The sequence below is a fragment of the Chlamydomonas reinhardtii genome, chromosome 8 (genome assembly GCF_000002595.2).
Source record: "Chlamydomonas reinhardtii strain CC-503 cw92 mt+ chromosome 8, whole genome shotgun sequence".
NCBI classification, from domain to species: domain Eukaryota; kingdom Viridiplantae; phylum Chlorophyta; class Chlorophyceae; order Chlamydomonadales; family Chlamydomonadaceae; genus Chlamydomonas; species Chlamydomonas reinhardtii.
The window spans coordinates 2338074-2356729 of NC_057011.1; the positions used below are offsets into that span (position 1 = coordinate 2338074).

Genomic DNA, 18656 nt, shown 5'->3' on the forward strand with positions numbered 1-18656 from the left:
AGGGTGGGGGAGGGGGAGGGGGAGGAGGAGGAGGGTGGGGGAGGAGGAGCGTGGGGGAGGAGGAGCGTGGGGAAGGAGGAGGGTGGGGGAGGAGGAGGGTGGGGGAGGAGGAGGGTGTGGGAGGAGGAGGGTGTGGGAGGAGGAGGGAGGGGGAGGAGGCCGAGGAGGGCTTTGCGTTTGTGTGAATTGGGGCTAGAGACTGTGGTGAGGGATCAACCGATGTATGACGGGGGGTGCTGGGGGTGGGGTTCCGGAAGACTCGACGCCTCGATGCCACCTGTCTCTCGCTCGTCCTGCCGCTTACCTCGTGCCACCCGGGAGCTGTCACCCGTCACAGACACACACAGAAGCCGCGCCTGCAGCCGCATCACGCGCCCTGCCCTGCGGCCGCTTACCTATACGCCCACCCCGTCTACCTGGACACACGAAGAGACACAAGCACACTACCGTAATACACACGCACGCCCCTCCCCCCCCCCACCTCGCAGATGCGCGCCCCCACGCTGGCCTCATTGGGGTAGATCTCCACAGCCAGGTCATCTGGCTGCTCGTCGCCTGTTGGTGGGTGTGCAGGTGTGATTGCGTGAGTGGCGCGTGCATGGCGTGTGCGTGTGTGGGCGTGTGCGTGGGGCGCGCGGGCACATGCTGTGTGCACAGCGGCGCCTGTGGACACAGCCGCCCCCCGCAACCACGTATGTGATTAGGCGCTACACAGCTGCAGGGACGCTAATCCTGTAAGTACAAATATATTCACACGCCGCACGTGTTCCCGTCCGTGCATTCAGCCTGATTCAGCGCCCCACGCGCCCCAAACCTGGCTGCAAGCAACAGGAAGGCTGCGCCCCCGGAGCTTCCGGAGCTCACCAGCGGTGACCTCGACGTAAGAGATGAGCGCGCCGCACGAGACGCCGCGGCGGCGAGCAGCGGCGGCGGCAGCCGACTGCTGCTGCGACCGGTGGTGAGCCGACACAGCCGGGTGAGCGCCGGTGGCGGGGCGGAAGGGTGCCGCTCGGGGCCCGCGGGCGTGCCTGCGCGTGGGCGCAGGTCGCGAGGCTGAAGTCACGGTTACATTCAATGAGAGTCAGTTGCTCCATAATGCACGGACAGCTGCACGCTGGACTCCATGAAAAGCGGGTTGAGCGCTGCTTGTGCGGTGCAAGGATAACGACATCGGCTCACCGCGAGCTGCACAGCGCGGCCGACGCGGCCTTGGAAGTAAGAACTGACATTGTGCAGTGATGTGGGTATGCAATGACTGCGCGAAAATTCCGCAGGCGAAAACATCGATGCGGACTTGCAATCCGGTCATCGTCAGTCGCATGGCACTCTTATTCCCTTTTGCCGCTGAAAACTGCTGTGCTATAGCACACTCGACTGAGTCTGACCTACTAGCACAGGGCTTGCCTTTGCCTCGACACGACAGTCTAACATCCCTTCACGTTGGTTGCCCTGTGTCGGGCCGACGCCAAATACACTGGGCTATGTCTGGCGTAATAACACCGGTCACTGTCGATTCGCGGTGACTACTCGCAGCACCGTGAGGGCCGTTCCCGCCAAAACTGGCATGCCGCAGACATGCCGGAAATAAGGTCAACCCAGACGTTAGCTGGCAGGCTCGGTGTAAAGCAGGTTGGTGAGCCCCGTACCACTTCAGCTCGTTTTGCCGCTCTTAGTGGTGCGGCAAGGTGGTCCAGCGTTGGCATCGTGCGGCGGTTGGCACGTTGCTGAGTTTCTCGTCTGCCGCAATGACGCCAGGGGACCCAGAGATTAGAGAGGTTGTGCTTTACGATACCGACAAACCAGTCAATCCTAGATTGGTGGTGGAATCACACACATTCCTGGTTCCCAGCAGCAGCAGCAGCACGCACTGCCGACCCGTCCTTTACTCCGGCCCTTCTCGGGGCCCCAAGCCGCCCCGTCGCCGTCCGCCGACCCCATCGCTCACGCGCTGTCCACCTCTTCCCGCCCCATGCACACACGCAGAGCACCTGCGGGATGCGTGTGCGCTGCTGCCACCCACGGGTACTGCAAGCGAGGGCCGGCACACACACGCCCGGGCCGAGGCGGCGGCGGATACCGCGACGGCGGTCCGCACTCGGATGCGCCGGCGGCGTGGCACAGCGTGGCATTATGGGTCGCCGTCACGGTGGCTCAGGACAACACGCCATCGTCTTCGCACCATGTTACAGATGTGCATGAGCTCAGCGTGAGTAGTGAAATCCGCAGTGTCATATATTGTCTGTTGCGACGCTTTGCAACCTGTGCCGGACCCAAACCCCTACCTAAGCCGTGCATGGTTTACAGAGACACCCCGTCACACCGGCACCGTGTAGTTTCGCGCCGTGACGCATGCTGTAGCAGCGTGTCAAACCGCATCTCCCCATACTGCTGCAAACCACAAACGACCCTCATGCACCAAACCAGAAACCTGCATCCACCTCAATGCTGCGCCCCTGCGCATCAGCGCGATGCTATGTCCAAATCAAAGGCTGTTTAAGTGTCGCAGCGATGCCCCATGCCCCATGCAACACGGGGGGCAATCGGGCAATCGGGCTCCAATCGGCCCACGACCACGGCCCACGAGCCGACCGCGCATGGAGCCTCAATTGCCGTTGTGGTAGGCGGCATAGGTCCTGCGCGAAAAAGGAGGAAGCATGGCGTGCAGCAAAGGCATTCAGCACAGCTTACCAACATGAACATTATCCGCTCCGCGTGAGCGCCTCTACGCAACCCTTCACACCCCTGCATGCCGTGCGATGCGCGCGCACCCACTTCAACCCATGCCTCCGCGCCGGCCAAGGCCCTTCCAGTAAACTCAGGCAAGCACAAACGTTATTTTAGAATCAAACTCACTCGATCGCCTCCGCCTTGCGCTCCAGACGCGGGTGGTTGTCCAGGAACGGGTGCTGCGGCGCAGTGCGGTACCGGCACGGTGGTGTGCAAGGGGTAGGAATGAGCGTGTGTGTGTGTGCGTGCGCGTGTGCGTGTTTGTTGTGTATGTCTTGCCTTTCAAACACGAATCACGAGGCTTCCGTTGACGCGGACGCATTAGAGCAGGTTTAGGTATGGGGATCCGCAGAACCACGTGGTAACCCAAAGGTGCAGCCCTGCCTTCCCTCACCTGAGGAGAAGGAGGAGGCGGGGCGGACGCCGGAGCCTTCGCCGGGGCCGTGGCCGGAGCAGGCGCTGGAGGCGGGGCGGGGGCGGGGGTAGACGTGGCAAGGATTGCTGGCGAGGGAGAGGGAGAAGGAGAAGGCGAGGGAGAAGGAGAAGGAGACGGCGAGGGCGAGGGAGACGGCGAGGGAGAGGGAGCGGGAGCCCGTGCGGATGCAATGGCGGCTGCGTTCGCGTTCGCGGAAGCACTGCCGCCGCCCGACGCCACCGCGTTAGCGGACGCGGCGGCGTCGGCAGACGCACCTGGCGCTGGTGCCGGCGGCGGCGGCGGCGGCGCGGGCTTGGGCGCAGGCGGCGGCGGCGCGGGCTTGGGCGCAGGCGGCGGCGGCGGCGAGGCGGCGGCGGGCGCGATGGCTGGGGCTGGGCCGGCCTTGGGCGCGGGTGGCGCCGGCGGCGGCGCTGCCTTGGCGAGCAGTGGCGCCACGGCGGGCACCAGCACTGGGATGAGGGCGGGGCCGTGCGGGTGCTCCTCCACACGGCTGTACGGGGAGGAGAGGGGAGGGCGCGAGGGGAAGGGGAAGGGGCGTTTGGGCGTGGGGCATGGGGCGTGTGTGCATGGGGCGTGTGGGCGTGTGTCGGAAGAGATCGAGCATGTTGCGGTGACACGGCGGCATGCACAGCCGAACAGCCGCCGGCATAGTGTGCACACGGTCAGGATGTCACGTGTGCGTCAGCTGATCCATGCACTCCATCACGCTGCTGTTGCTGCTGCTGCCATTGCCGTACTCACGTGACCACAGTGGGTGCCAGGTCCGCGACCACGGGCGCGAGCCGGGGAGCGGCGGGGTGGTTGGCCAGACGCCTGCGGAAGGGGCGGAGGCAGGGCAGCGAGCTTAATTCCAGTCCCAAAGAGGACCAAGACACAGAACCAGCGGGATAGCTGGTCCAACCCCAAAGGGGGAAAGGGGAGGGGGCATGAAGTTGACAGTGAAGTGTGATGGTGAGCAGAGGTAGGCCACAGCCGCCGGCTGCCGAATTCCCGATAACTCCACACGTGCGGCGGCGCGAACTTAGGTCGTGTTACGCACATGCGCACGTGGCCGCAGAGTACGCATACCATGCTGTGTGTGAGCATGCAACCACGCACCGCCCACGGGGCGCAAACAAGTGAGCTAGCTGAACACTGTTGACTCCCTTTGACTCACTCTCCGATCGCCGCCGAGCGCTCCTCCGCCGCCGCCAGCTTCTGGTCGCGGATCTCTTGACGCCGCGACTGTGTGTGTGTGTGTGTGTGTGTGTGTGTGTGTGTGTGTGTGTGTGTGTGTGTGTGTGTGTGTGTGCGCGTTGAAGAGCACGCTAAGAATTGTATGTGTGCGTGTCATGAGCAGCGGCAAGGCAAGCGGCGCAAGCAGTACCAGCAAGGCAAGGGGCGGCAGCAGCAAGGTTGGCAGCAGCCGCAGTAGCAGGGCCAGTGGACAATGTGCGACTGCTGCCAATGGCTTACCGGCGACGGCGGGGCAGGTGCGGGCGCGGGCGCGGGCGCAGACGGCTTGGGGGCAAGCGGTGCCGGTGTAGGCGCCGGTGCCGGGGCGGGTGCCGGGGCGGGTGTCGGCGCGGGACCTGCCGGAGCTGCGGTAGCAGCAAGGCAGTAGCGGCAGTAGCAGTGGCACGGGTGGCAGTAGCAGTGGCAGGAACGGCAGCGGTAGCAGTGGCAGGAGCGGCAGCGGGCGGGCGGCGCGGACGTGCCGAGGCTGCGGTGGGTGTGTTGTTGACGCCGGGGACGACAATGTGGGAGGCGCGGGGGTCCTGCGTGGACTGCGTGTTGGCTGGGGGGGGCCACGTGCGCGCGTGTGTGTGTGTGTGTGTGTGTGTGCGCGCGCGCGTGTATGTGTGTATGTGTGTACGGGGCAGAGGGCACGTGTGTGTGGGAGGGAGAGGGCTTGGGGAATTGGGGCGGGTGTGCGGATGCAGGCGGGGGCGGCCGTCGGGAGTGGGCCGGGGGCAATGACGGGCCACAGCATTGAAACACACACGCCACGATGCAAGCACGCATATTCAGGCGCGTAACATTTATGACCATGGCGTGCACACGCACTCACGGGGCACGGCGGTGATGTTGGGACCGGGGCTGGTCACGGCCAAGGGCGCCGCGCCCACCACGGCCGGCCCCTGAAGCAGCTTGCGGCCGGTAGCAGCGGCGCCAGCAGCGGGCGAGGCGCCTGCGTGCGGGGGCACAAGGTGGGCGTGCGTGGAATGTTGTGTGTGGAAATGGAGTTCAAGGTGGAGCGAGAGAGTGGGGCGTTCGTTTGTGCGCTTGTGGTCAAGCCTCCGGTCACTGTGGCGGTCAACGCCTGCTGATGCCCCGGCCGTTCCGCACCGTTTGCAATGGCCGCCACCCAGCCAAGCCCCTTTACAGCCCCGCCCTCTAAAGCAGCACCCAACGTACATGCGAGCAGCAAGACCAGAACCGCGCCGGCCGCCACTGTGGCAGGCCGGGAGGAGATGTAACGGCCGCGCATTATTGCTCTCTCTTTTGTTGTGCGCTCACTTCTCTAAAAAGGGGGCTCGGGGCTGTGACCGACCAGCTGATCTGGTACTTTGCGCTTGCCGCCTAGTTGGGAAGATGGTTGTCGGGAGGGACGAAGACGTGCGGCCAGGGGAGTAGGGGGCGGGACTGGGTCATGTCCAACGCAGGTCTGAAAGCCCTCGGCCCAAGGGTGCTGCCCCGGGTGCCGCGTGTGGGTTCGTGTCACGATTTGCGCGGTGCCGGGCTCGGCGCCGCAGACACGGGCCAGCTCACCATCGCCTGCTTGAAAGGACGAGTCGCGTCCTTGCGTCGCGTTTACCCCGCCCGCTGGTTTGACCCCCGCCGGTCAGGGCCCACGGGTCTCGTGCCGAAAACTGCTGCCGCGCAACACCTCACGCGCGGCTAGCGAGCAGTAATGTGGATAGTATGCCAAGTCGTGAAGCTCGGCTGTTTAGCTGACATCCTGTCATCCTTTCGAAAGGCAAGTTCAATGCCGACTCGGCGCGTAACCGCCCGGCAACCGCCAAAAGCGCGAACTCTCCGCACAGGCCTTGCCAGGCTTCGCGTCTCGCACAAACGTTTAAAGTGATAGAAGAGCTGCTTGAAGCGCCTGGCTGATGCGGCATGCATCGCGGAAAGTAGCAAATTGCACGCTGGAGCCTGATGGGATCCGAGTGGGCTAAGCGCCCCACACCCGCGCCTCTGCGTTGCGGGGGCACACAGCAGCAGCAGCAGTCGGCCCCGCAACCCATTGTACATACAGCATAGCTCTTACGCGCAACGCATGACCCCAGCAGCAACAGCACGCGACTTCATATCGTAACGAAACCTTTACGGAGCTTCAACCTTACACGCACGCATATCTTACGCGGCTGATGGTCCTCGCACGCGTACTGTCATAACGCAGGCTGTGCGGCTCTTGGCCCCTGTGACAACAGCAGCAACGACGCTGGTTGCGCGACACGCAAGCCTCACTTCCGCTCGGGCTCGGTTCTCGCTCGCAGCCTTCTCAGTTCGCGGCTGCTGATAGTTCGCTGCTGGCGGCGCCGCAGCAATTTGCTGATATCACCAGCTAACATTCAGCAGCTTAGCATTTAGCAACTTAGCAGCGTCAACAGCAGCTGAGCGACCCGCGCCGTTGACAACATGCCGATGCTCTCAGCCGCCGCGGGCGGGCTGGCAATACTGCCCCTGTCGGCGACGCTTGAGCGTGTTCGCCTCTTCCTGCGCTGGGTGGCCGCGGGAGCGGGTGCCGCTGACGCCGACGCCGGCGCAGCAGCAGACGCTGACGAGGCGGCGGCGGCGGCGGCGGCAGTAGCAGCAGTCAGCTCCGATTCAGATACGTCGGCGGAGAGTGAGAGTGCCGGCGAGGGCGAGGGGGGAGATGAGGAGAGGCCCCGAGTGCGCCGGCGGCGGCCGCGCCGGCGGCGACTTCCGCCCGATCCGGCGGCCGCGGCGGCGGCAGCGGAGGCGGCGGCGGCGGGCGGAGAGCCCGCGCCCAGGCAGCGCCGGCGGCGGTGGGGGCTTGGCGGCCTCTTTGGCGTCGTCGGCGGCAACGTCGGCGGCGGCGCCGCAGCAGTAGGGGTGAGTTGGGGCTTAGGCGGGGGGAATCCCGGGATGGGCGGCAGTCGAGCCGGCACCTGCTGCTGCCACAACTGCCGCCACTGCTGCCGCCACTGCTGCCGCCACTGCCGCCACTGCTGCCGCCACTGCTGCCTGCCAGCCAATGCTTGAAGCAAACACCGCCGCATCTACTGCGGCTGTGACCTTTGCTCCCGCTCCCACCCGCCCCACTCCACCCCTCCCGCCTTGCAGCCGCTCGCCCCTCCCCTGCCCCCCTGGTGGTGGCAGGGCCGCCAGCTGCAATGGAACGACGGTGGCGGCGGCGGCGTCGGCGCCGGTGACGTGGCGTTTCTACCGGAGCGGGATTTGATCGTGCGCAGCGGCAGCGGCAGCAGCCGGCGCAGCGGCAGCAGCCGTAGCAGCGGCAGCAGCCGGCGCAGCGGCAGCAGCCGTAGCAGCGGCAGCAGCCGGCGCAGCGGCAGCCTCGCCAGCAGCGGCAGCATCGCCAGCAGCGCGTTCATGTGAGTCCGCGGGGAATTTGAGTTAGGCCGGGCCACGGGGCCCTAGATAGGTTGATGCGTGGGGAGGGAGAGAGGGGGGGCTCGGGTAAGGGATTATCCGGTCCGGTCTGGCCCGGTCCGGTCCAATCTCTAGCTCTAGCTTGGTCTGGGCCGTACCGGACCGGACCAGCATGGTTGGGACCGGCCCCTATCTAGCCTGTCTGGTCTGTTCCCGTACCTATCTGGTCTGTTCCCATACTTATCTGGCCCGGTCCGGGCTTGGGATACGGCATTGTACGGCACAACCTGCCGTAAGCCCCCATCCCCCCTGCCCCCTTGCCCCCCCCCCTCCGTGCCCCTCATCCTCACCCCCTGGCCCCTTCCCTTGCCCTCCCCGCTTTCCCCCTGCCCCCCACGCGCGCAGGACGCCGCGCAGCTCGCCTCCCACCAGCGTCGCCCCGCTGCCGTCACTCGCCCCAACCACGGCCCCCTGCACCGCCACACCCCTCCCGACTGCTGCCGCCGCCCGCTGGGTGTCGCCCCATCCCGTATCCTCGCCGGCCGGCTCCCCTGCGACCACACAGCAGCACTACCCCGCCACACCTGTGCCCGCCCCCTCCCGGCGAAGCTCCGCCTCCCCGCCCTCCACGGCCCGCATCTCCCCCAACTCCTCTCCACCGTCCTCTCCGGATGAGACTGGCAGTAGCAACAGCATCATGCTAGACGACGCAGCAGCAGCAGCAGCTGCTGCAGCTGCTGCTGCTACAGCTGCGCTGCCGCCGGCTGCCGCTGGGCCAGTTGCCATCAACAGGCGCAGGCACACTGGCGTCGGCGGCGGTTATGGTTACGATGGTGGCGGCGGCGGCGGTGATCAGGGCAGCAGTATGGCTAACGGCAGTAGCACCGGCACCATTGCCAGCTCCAGCCCCAGCTCGCAGTCGCCCCCGAGGGATGTGGCAGCGGCAGTACCAGCGGCCGCAGTTGCAGCGGCGGCAGTAGCAATTGCGGCGGCGGCAGCAGCGGCGGCGGCTGAGTCCGAGCTGCTACAGCTCATGCCGACCACCCCCGCCTCCCGCACAAGTCTGCAGCAGCTGCAGCTTCTGCCGCCGCCGTCGCCGCCTTCGGAGCTGCGGCTACAGCCACAGCCGCAGCTACAGCCGCTGCTGCTGCCGCGGCCTGTGCTCCCGCACCCCGGGCGACAGCTGGAGCTGGAGGGTGGGTGGCACAGTGAGCTATTGGCTACCTCAGCCGCTGCTGCTGCCGCTAGCCCTGCAACACTGGCGATGGCGGTGCAACAGCAGCAGCAGCAGCAGCAGCAGCAGCAGCAGCAGCAGCAGCAGCAGCAGCAGCAGCGCGGCGGCGCTGGAGGGAATGCGACTTTGACCGCCGTCAGTGCTACAGCCGGATGTGGCTGCAGGGTCCAACAGCGAGCCCCTGCTGCTACTGCCGCTGCCGATACGGCCGCTGCTACAGCTTCTCGCCGGCCTCCGGAGTTGCGTCTCCCACTTCCCCCAGCCTCCCTCCAGCGGCCTGCTGCAGCTGCCATGAGCGCTGAAGCGCCGCCGGACGCAGCCGCCTCGGCCTTAGCTGCTCGGCCGCCGCTGGCTGCTACTGCCGCCGCGCCAGCGGGGCCCATTGCGGCGGCTGCGCGCGCGGGCGCCGCCGCCACTGGCAGTAGCGTCAGTGGCTCCGGCAGTAGCGGGCGCTGCCTCTACACGTCGCCCACACAGCACGTGGATGTGGCGTTCAAGGTGGGCAGGGGGTACGGCGGCTGGGCTCTTGCGTGGTTGGTTGGTTCGTTGCTTGGTTGGGGTTTGTTTCGTTATCTAGTGTTGGCGTGTCAGTTGGCGGCTCAGATGGGACTGGAAGGCGAGCGCCGCACGGCACGGCGGCATACTGTGTGTGGTCTGGCGCCAATTTTGCATGTCAGATGCGTGCCGGGTGGGTGGGTGGTGGGCAGTGGACTTGGCTGGGTGGACAGATGTGTGTGTGCCGCTCGCTCGGGGTCACAGGACTGTCGTCAGTGTAATGAGGGGCTGCCGGCCCCCTCTTACCCACCCACCCAGACCACCCACCCACCCAGACCAACCCAACTACTCCCAAAGCCCAACCCCAACCCAACTGCTCCCCCCCCCTTCCCCCGCAGTTCGAGACGCCCCCCGGTCTGTCGTACGAGGCCGCCGCCGCCATGTTCACTGCTACAGCCCACCGCACCGTGGACAGCCTGCTGACTCGCCGCTACGGCGGCAGTAGCAGCCTCAGCCCCGGCGGCGGGACCAGCAGCGCCCCAGCAACCGTTGGCGGCGGCGCAGCTGCCGTCGCGGCGGCTGGCGCCGCCGGCAGTAGCAGCAACATCAGCGGCGGCAGTAGCGCGGCGGCGGGCGGCGCCGCCGCGGCCGCGGCGGCTCAGGGCGGCGGCGGCCTCCGCTGGCACAGCTACGCCACGCAGGTGCACTGCGTGCGGGGCTGCATCGAGGTGGTGCTGCGGCTGCAGGTGCGTGGTGGTGCGACGCCGGGTAGGGGCGGCGGGTATGTAGGGAGTGGGTCGGGGCCGCCGGCGGGAGGGCGGGGCGGTGGGTGCAGATGGGCATTCCCTTTCTGTATCTTGTTGGAAGAAGTGGATAGAGAGCAGGGGCGGCTCCGGGGGGTGCCAGAGGAGTGATAGGAGGTCCTACGTGGCTGGTGATGGTGTGGAGACGGCGGTGTGGGCTGCAACATAGGGCCTCCCCGCCTGCACCGGCTCCAACCTTGCGAGCCGTTTGCTACCGTATCATCTTGTGGCCTCAGTCCATGGCCACGCACAACCATCCAACGCAAATGGAAGGCCGCTTTTCCTCCCCGCCCACCCCCGCCCCGGCCATCACCCGCCCACACCCCCCACCCACCTCCCACCCACCCCCTGCAGTATGATACTGGCGGCGGCGGCGCAGCCCCCGCCACAACTGCCTCCCCAACCGCCACAGCCGCCGCAGCCGTACAGCAGTACCAGCAGTGCAACGACCAGCAGGAGCCATACGATGACGAGGCGCTGGCGGCGGCGCTGGCGGCGCTGGAGGAGGAGCTGAGGCTGCAGCTGGAGGTGTCGGCGGCGGCTGGCGGCGCTGGCGGCGGCGGCGGCGGCGGCAACGGCGCTGCATCTGGTGCCACCACCGGTGCTTGGTCAGGTGCTGCGTCTGGGTCCGCTGGTGGGCTGGCGATGGGAGCTACGGCTGAGGTGAGGCAGGGAACGGGCTTGCGGGGATGGTGCAGGGGCGGGTGGGGCGAGGGGTCGGGGCAAGGGAAGCAAGTAGCTGGGGGCCAACACTGGATGGCGCAGTGTCGGGTGGGGGCCGTCGCTGGGTGACGCACGCGGCCACGCACCTTGGCATGCACAAGCAGCTCGCGGCCGGCTTGCTCCATCCAGCACTTAGGGCCAATACGCCGAAACCGCTGGCTTAGGGTGCGATGGGACAGGATAAAGGGCAGGTCACGGGGGCAGGTTGGCGTCGCGCTTTTTATTATCTAAGGATGTAAGGTGCTTCACTCGTGGGCTCGTGGGTAGGTCGGCGGACAAGAGAGAGCCCCGTTGGCGCCCAGCCCACGCAAATCACACAGCGTCGCAGCCAGCTCCACCAGCTACCCCCAACCAAGTGTACAAGGGGCAGGAACCCTTCGCAGACGGAGTCCGGACTTGCACAAGTGCACGTCTGGCATGTCTCAGCACTAGTGGTATAGTGGTAGCATAGGTCCTTGCCAAATCAGGCGCCCCTGGGCGTCTGGTGCCGTACGGACCAGACCCGAGTTCGATTCTCGGCTAGTGCACCAAAATGGGGTCGTAGCTCAAATGGTAGAGCGCCCGCTTAGCATCTGACGCTGAGCGCCTGCAATCTGCGGGAGGTAGGGGGATCGATGCCCTCCGACTCCAATTTTGCCGGTTGAGGGAGCTCCCTCGGTCGTCAAGCGCAGTTTTATCGCGCTGTTGTGCCACTCAGGAGGGCCGTGGATGCGAAGCGAATGGCTTCGCATCGGCGCGACACTTCCACTAGATTTTTTGAGAGCCGTTGCGAGTAAAATCGCTGCATTCAGGAGCATGAAATGAATCGCTAAGCGCGAGCGTGTCCCTCAATTTGTTCAACCTCAGCAGGCGACCTGGTGGCCGTTCCTGCTCGCGCCGGCACCGGCGGAGCAGCAAAGCCTGCAGCTGGGCCTCCCCTCGCCCGAGCTTGGCTCGCAGCCGCACACGCCCCCTGGCCGCGCCTCGCCGGCGACCGCCGCGACCACAACCAGCCCAACCGCCGCCTCCTCGGCGCCTCCAAGCGCTGGTGCGGGCAGCCGAGCTGGAGGTAGCAGCACTGGAAGCGACGCGCAGCCGCAGCAGGAGCCCACAACCGCTGCGGCTGCAGGGCAGCTGGTCAATGAGCTGTTCAGTGATTTTGACGGTAGCGGCTGCGCACTGGCCGTACCGCTGCTGCTGTACATGGACCCGCCCGTGCTCACCACCACCGCCGCCGCCGCGCCCACAACTGGCGCCGGCAGTAATGGGATGGCGAGCGGAAGCGGGGCGGGCTCCGGCAGCAGCCACGGCGGTAGCCACGGCGGCAGTGGCAGCGGCGACAGCAGCAGCGGTGGAAGCAGCGGCGATGTGAGTGGCACCAACAGCGCTACAGCAGCAGTGGCCTCACACATGCCGCACCAGCACCACAACCACAAGCGGCAGCAGCAGCAGCAGTCGATGCGACAGGAGCAGGAGCAGGAGCAGGGGCGGGAGGTGCAGCAGCCGGCACTGCCTGTGCTGCCTCGGGTGCGCGTGCAGCCGTCCCTGCACCCGCATTACGATGACCACCACCCGCAGCAGCACCAGCAGCACTGGCATGCGCCGAGCCTGGCAGCGGAGCCGCTAGCCATGCCGCGCCGGCCTAGCAGCACCAGTGCCGGCGTCGGCGCCGGCGTCGATGCTGCAGTTGCAGCGGCGGCGGCGGCGGCGGCTGGTAGCTTTGAGAACTTTCATGGGGGCTTCGACGGCGGCGGCGGTGGCGGCGGCGGCAGTGGCTACTGGCTCAACAGCCCGATGACGCCCTCCCACTTCACGCCCTTCCAGGGGCCCGCCGCGGCAGCAGCGGCGGCGCTTGCCGCCGCCGATGCCGCGGTTCGTCCGGGCGTGGCAGTGGCGGCGGCGGCAGCGGCGGCGGCAGCCCCGCCACCACCGTGGGTGCCAGGCCGCTCTGCGTCGGCGCCCTTTTCGCAGTTGGCGGCTCCGCTGCCGCCGCCGGGGCTGCTGCTGCTGCCCTTTGTGCGGCTGCCCCCCGGACTGCCGCCGCGCGTGCAGGAGGCCGCCGGCGGGGCGTGGGGCGAGGCGTGGGGCGAGGCGGCGGAGGAAGAGGTGCAGATGTGGCTCACTGCGCCGGCGGTGGCGTCAGCAGGCCTGACGGCATCAACGGCAGCGGGGAGGGGAGCGGCAGGGGGCGGGGCGGCTGTTGCCGTCCACTCCCTACTGCCCAAGCTCACCGCCGCTGAGGAGGCGACTGGGGTGCTGTCGTCAGGGCAGCAGCAGGACCAGCAGCCGGGCGGCGGCGGGCGGCGGCCGCGCCGCCACTCAGTCGACGACTCGGCCCTGCAATGCGCAGACGGCCGGCAGCTGGGCTGTGGCAAGGAGCCAGCCGCCAAAGGCACTGCCGCTGCCGCTGCCGCTGCCGCTGCCGCTGCCGCTGCCGCTGCCGCTGCCGCTGCCGCTGCCGCTGCCGCTGCCGCTGCCGCTGCCGCTGCCGCTGCCGCTGCCGCTGCCGCTGCCGCTGCCGCTGCCGCGCAGCCTGCCGAGACTGGCGGCGGCGTGCCGGCGGCCACTGGCGACGTGGTCACAGGCACGGGCGTGGTCACAGGCACGGGCAGCCAGCCCGGCACAGCGGTGCAGGTGGCGGTGCGGCTGGTGAACAAGGAGCAAGGGGAGCAGCAGGGCCCTTTATCACCGCCGCCGCCACCAGAGCCGGCAGCTAGCAGCAGCAGCAGCAGCAGCAGTAGTAGCCGCACCGTGCGGTTACAGCTGTTCCCTGACCCCGACTGCAGCGAGGTGGCGGAGTGGATGGCTGCAGCAGCAGCGTCAACAGCAGCGGCAGGCACGGAGGCCGTGGGTCATGCTGAGCCTGGCGGCGGCGAGGTCCAATCGGATGCTACTGCTACTGCTACTGCTACGGCCACTGCTACTGCCGTGCCGCCGCCGCTGCTGGTGCGGGTGGTGGTGACGCAGGCAGGCGCGGTGGTGGCGGAGGTGCCGCGGCTGGAGGTGGGGCCGCGAGGAGCCAGCGTCAGGTGAGCGTGCGGGCAGTGGTGGCAGTGGGGGCAGCGGGGGCAGCGGGGGCAGTGCCGCTTGAGTGGCTCCTAGTAGCTATAGTGCAGGCTCTGCCTGACACGCAACTCGCGCTGGTGCAATGTCGAAGTCGCTCGCCCTGTTGCAATGATGCGCCCTGGTGCTCCCGGCGATCTTCACACACGGTGATCCTCACGGCGACCATGTCCCCTGGGTACCCATGATGCTCACTCACGCCTCCCTCCTTGCCGCCTTGCTTCACGTGCTTCCTGCATTGCAGCCTGGAGCTGCCTGCCACGCTGGCTGAGGGCAGTGCGGCACTGCTGGTGCTGCCGTACCGCGGCGGCCGCGAGGCGGAGCCCGACTGCAGTAGTGCTACAGCCCCTGCGGCCCTGGCGGCGCTGCACTACAGCCCCATTGCGGTGGTGCCGCCGGAGGTGGCGGCGGAGCTGTGTGGCCTCATGGGCCGCATGGAGCAGGAGCTGGCGGAGAAGGAGGCGGCGGCAGTAGCAGCAGCTGGCGAGGGCGGCGGCAGTAGCAGCACCAACACCAGCAGCACCATGATGACCCGAGCCCGCGCCTTCACTGAGAATCTGTGCCCGCTGGTGTCCGACATGGAGTCAGTGATGCTCGGCTGCGACCGACTGGCTGCGGCTACTGCTACTGCTACTGCTACTGCCGTAGGCACAGTCGCTGCGCCGCCACCGCCGGCTGTAGCAGCCGAGCCCGCCGCCGGTGCGCCCGCCGCTGCCCTACTGGGCGAGGAGGCTGTAGCAGCCCGGCTGGACGAGCTGGACATGCTGGCGGGCACGACCTTGTCGTACATGAGCCGTGTGGGCATGCCGTACACCCTGCAGTACGTGCTGACACGGATCCGGCGGGCGGGCGTGTCCGTACGGCTCGTGCCGCCCGAGGCGGAGCCGCTTGGTGAGGGGCAGGAGGAGGGGCGGGAGGAGTGGCAGGAGGAGGGCACGCAGGCGGGCGCAGGAGGGGCAGTCGGGCGGGCAGCAGTGGGGGGCGTGGAGGGGCGCCCGACGGTGGCACAGCGGCATCAGCAACAGCAGCAACAGCAAGAGCAGCCCCGTGAAACGGACGCAACGGAGCGGGAGGCAGCGGTGTCGGTGGCGCAGAGTCATCGCGGCGGTGGAGGCTGTGGGAGCGACCTGCCGGGAGTGGAGGCGCTTGGCGGCGGCGGTGGTCCAGCAGACTGTGGGGGCCGCGCCAGCGGCAGCGGCTGCAGTGGCGGCAGTGGTAGCGGCAGTGGCGGCAGCTGCCGTGGCAGCAGGGCCCGCGGCGGTGACGCCACCACCACCACCACTCATTGCAATGGGGCCGGTGGCATCAGCAGCTTGTGCCGCAGCGACTCGCCCCGGGCTGCTGCTGGGGCCAGCGTGGCTCGCCGGCCTCCCCCACGCCACCAGTCCGCCTACGCCTCTACCAGTAGCGCCGCTGCTGCAGGGTTCGACTCCGGCGTCGCCACCGCCGCCGCCGTCCGCCAACTGGGTCCGCCGCCACGCAGCCGCAGCAGCCGCAGCGGCAGCGGCAGTCTCCTGCCGCTGCTCTCCGCCCTCGCAAGCAGCGGCGGCCGCTCGGACGTCTCAGACGCCTCATCACAGGTCTCCGATTGCTCCCAGCCGTCGGCGGCGGCATCGATTGCAACCAACGACGGCCCAGGCGCCGCCGTAAACGGCGGCGGCGGCCGCCCGCAGCCGACATGGCGTGCCGCCAGGCTGCTGACGTGGCGCTCGGCCGCCGCAGTGGTGGTGGCTCTGGCGGTGCTGGCGGCGACCGGTGTGCTTCACTACCTGGCGTCGGCGGAGCCGCAGCCGCTGCTGCTACTGCCGCGCCCGCCGACTTTGGGGGGCGCTGGGGCGGCCGGACTGCTGCTCCCGCCGGTTATGGCGGGCGCTGGCGGTGGTGCCGCCTTGTGTGAGGGGGCAGAAGGCGGCCGCCCCGGCCTTGGCCTGCTGGCAACTCTGCCGCTGCCGCTGACGGTGGTTGCGGTGCTGGCGGCGGTGGCCGTGGCCGCCGCGGTAGCTATGGTCGCTTGCGGCGCTTGCGGCGCCAGCGGCGGTTTTGGGTTTGCTGCCAGCGAGCGGTATGACGGAAGCGCAGCAGGCGGCGGCAGCCGGCAGCAGGGCCGGCGACAGGGCGGCATGGGACTAGCGGAGCCCGCCGCCGGCCGCCACCGCTGCCGCCGCTGCAGCAGCTTGGGCTGCGTTGGCGGCTTCGCCGCCGCCAGTAGCAGCACGGCCGATGATGCCGGAGGCAGGGGAGGGGAGGACGCGGCTGCTGTGCTGCAGCCGCTGCCGCCGACACCGCTGCAGCGGCAGCAGGGCGCAGATTTGCCACGGCGCTTCGTCTGCCAGAGCCAATTGGTCAGGTGGGTGATCAGGTGGAGCATGGGCTCATTAGGTTCGCGCATTGCATAATCAAGGAGCACCCTGATGCAGGCCTAAATGGTAATAGAAAGTCGATGTGGGCTGCACTGTGCCTAGAGACTTTGTTACTCGGCCCGGAATGTAATAGATCAATTGCTACCGCTGCTACATGCGCTACTTACTGGCCCTGCCGCTCCCGCTGCTGCCCCATACACGCACCCTTACTTGCAGCCGCCTACTCGGCAACCTGGGCTGGCCGCTGCTGCGGCTGCTCATGCACGCCTGCAGCCGCCGCCCGGTGTCGCCGTAATGGGTGGCGGTAGCCGCCTGGCGGCACCAGCTCCTGGTTATCTCCGGCGGCTGCAGCAGCTGCGGCCTCGACGTTGCTTTTGGGTGCAAGTACTCGCGGCTACGGCACGCCGCACCCGCCTGCCACCCGGCCTGCCACCCGGCCTGCTACCCTGCGCTTCCGCGCGTGTGGGTGCGGATGTAGGTGTGGAGTGTGGAGGTGGGGTGTAGGGCTTCATGCAGGGCCGCCGCAGGCATGCTTGCGCTGCTGCTGCAGCAGCAGCAGCAGCAGCAGCAGCAGCAGCAGCAGCAGCAGCAGCAGCAGCAGCAGCAGCGGCGGCGGCGGCGGCGCTGCCTGAGGCGTAGGGTGTTTGTTGTTGCCGCCGGCGGCGAGTGGGAGGAGGTAGCGGCGCGCTTCGGGACCAGTAATGAGTTTAGCACACAGTTTCGTCGGCTTGCTAGTAAGCAATGGGGCAAATGTAGGAGGCGAGGCGGATGCAGCTACCGTGCGTGGTGCATCCGTGCGTGCGGCTACTGCTGAGGTCGTTTCCTTAGCATCGCCAGCGGGCAGGCAGGAAGAAGGGAATAGCTCATTCATGGCACTGCTGCTTTGCTCAGCGTTTACCAAGATGGCTTAAGGAATGCGGTAGCTGGGCGCGTTAAGTAAGTGTGAAGGAGCGTGGAAGAGTCCCGGCGTGCTGCAGTGTCAATTTACAAGCAAGTCAGGAACGGACGCGCCTTGCCGCTTGGAGGGCTGTGGGGCATCCCGCAGGTCTCCACACAGCAGGCAGGTTGAAATGGGATGATTACTTGTGTCGTTCATTCTTTATGGCGTTTGGAATCGTCCAGAACCCGCGCGCGCATGCCGGCATGGCCGCATTGATACTGTCCCATCTTTGTACTTTCGCATCCATGACCACATTGAGTCATGCGTTGGCCATGAATCTAGTTGGGTCATGGCGTAAGCCTGGTTTCATTACGTGCGCCAGTTGAGAGGGGGACACTAGATACATAGTTGAGGCACCGGCAGGCATGTGTGTAAAAAAAGAGAACTTGATCCGGTACAGGTCTGTGCGGTTGAATGGATTGCAACGGTTGCGATCTGGAGGCCAGGGGGTGGCGGAAGGGTGGCGCGTAAAGCAAGGGCGTGCGCAAACGTACGCACTGACGTACGTACAGTACCTTGCGTGTGATTGATTATGTGCCGTACTGCTGCCAACTGCTGCCACCTGCTAAAGCTAGGAACCTAGAAGTGGTCGTGCATGCCCGCGAGCGGCGGAACCAGTGGCTTAAAATAGTGGTTTGCACAGGCTAGCAACTAGACCCATGTTTGCGGAAGGATGGACATGGGCGCAGACGGCAGTGCTGGAGGGCAGCGCAGTAGAGACATGTTGTCAATAGCGACGCCGCGACGGCCACCTAAGCTGTCTTGATGGCAGGGCCCCAGCGTGGGACCGCAAAGTACGGAATCAGATTAAAGCTCGGCTCGACGGGGCTGGGCGAGCAGTGACGCAGTGTACAATTGTACATGCCTTGGACAGTACCGTACGCCGGTACGCGCCCAGCAGCAGAACGTGCTGGCTTGATGAAGTGTAAACCCCACAATGCCCACACAGGGTCTAGGGGAGCCAATGTGACCGTATGTCCGTATCGGATGGAGAGCAATCCTCCAATCGAGGCTGCAAGCTCGGGGTTCCGGATCCCACGCAGCAACGCAGGGCCCATGCATCCCCTGCCCATACACACGGTTTGCCTCAAGCCTCACCTAGCGCACACAGCAACGAAAGATGAGCTCGAACCCCTCCAAAGACCCGGCTTTGCGGAAGCGGTGCTTCAACACGAAGAGGAGCACACCGGGAGGCTGGAACAAGGCTTTCCCTATTCCCCACCTCCGTCACGCCTCACCTAGGACGCACAGCAAATGGAGGCCAGCCCGAACTCCTCGGAGCCCTTCAGAGCTTTGGCTTTGCAGAAGCGGTGCTGAACTCTGTGGTGCAGGAAGA

At 67.0% G+C, this 18656-nt stretch overlaps 3 protein-coding genes across 4 annotated transcripts in view; 1 reads left to right on the forward strand and 2 right to left on the reverse strand.

Annotated features, from left to right (window-relative positions):
• The window catches only part of CHLRE_08g370650v5 (uncharacterized protein), a 4750-nt gene extending 3277 nt beyond the window's left edge, over window positions 1-1473 (reverse strand). Inside the window, exons 1-3 of the mRNA XM_043065026.1 lie at window positions 1180-1473; window positions 865-1028; window positions 482-555 (exon numbers count right to left, since the gene is read on the reverse strand). Of these exons, the coding sequence (XP_042922027.1) occupies window positions 482-555; window positions 865-1028; window positions 1180-1229 (288 nt within the window). The 5' untranslated portion in view covers window positions 1230-1473. The remainder of the gene's footprint in view (window positions 1-481; window positions 556-864; window positions 1029-1179) is intronic.
• A 698-nt stretch (window positions 1474-2171) lies between these two features.
• CHLRE_08g370700v5 (uncharacterized protein) lies at window positions 2172-6263 on the reverse strand. The gene is made up of 7 exons (XM_043065027.1): window positions 5561-6263; window positions 5214-5333; window positions 4619-4743; window positions 4320-4387; window positions 3905-3976; window positions 3122-3653; window positions 2172-2906 (listed from the first exon to the last, which is right to left on the reverse strand). The coding sequence occupies exons 1-7, from the start codon at window positions 5631-5633 to the stop codon at window positions 2850-2852; spliced, it is 1047 nt and encodes a 348-aa protein (XP_042922028.1). The 5' UTR covers window positions 5634-6263; the 3' UTR covers window positions 2172-2849.
• A 160-nt stretch (window positions 6264-6423) lies between these two features.
• CHLRE_08g370750v5 (uncharacterized protein) lies at window positions 6424-18261 on the forward strand. Of its 2 annotated transcripts, none has more exons than XM_043065028.1 (9): window positions 6424-7225; window positions 7457-7725; window positions 8129-9455; window positions 9851-10198; window positions 10610-10918; window positions 11825-13986; window positions 14265-15824; window positions 16191-16367; window positions 16597-18261. In XM_043065028.1, the coding sequence occupies exons 1-9, from the start codon at window positions 6788-6790 to the stop codon at window positions 16673-16675; spliced, it is 6669 nt and encodes a 2222-aa protein (XP_042922030.1). In that variant the 5' UTR covers window positions 6424-6787; the 3' UTR covers window positions 16676-18261. The 2 variants fall into 2 exon arrangements, with proteins under 2 accessions (XP_042922030.1, XP_042922029.1); XM_043065029.1 differs by having other exon boundaries at window positions 11828-13986.
• The last annotated feature ends 395 nt before the right edge of the window (window positions 18262-18656 follow it).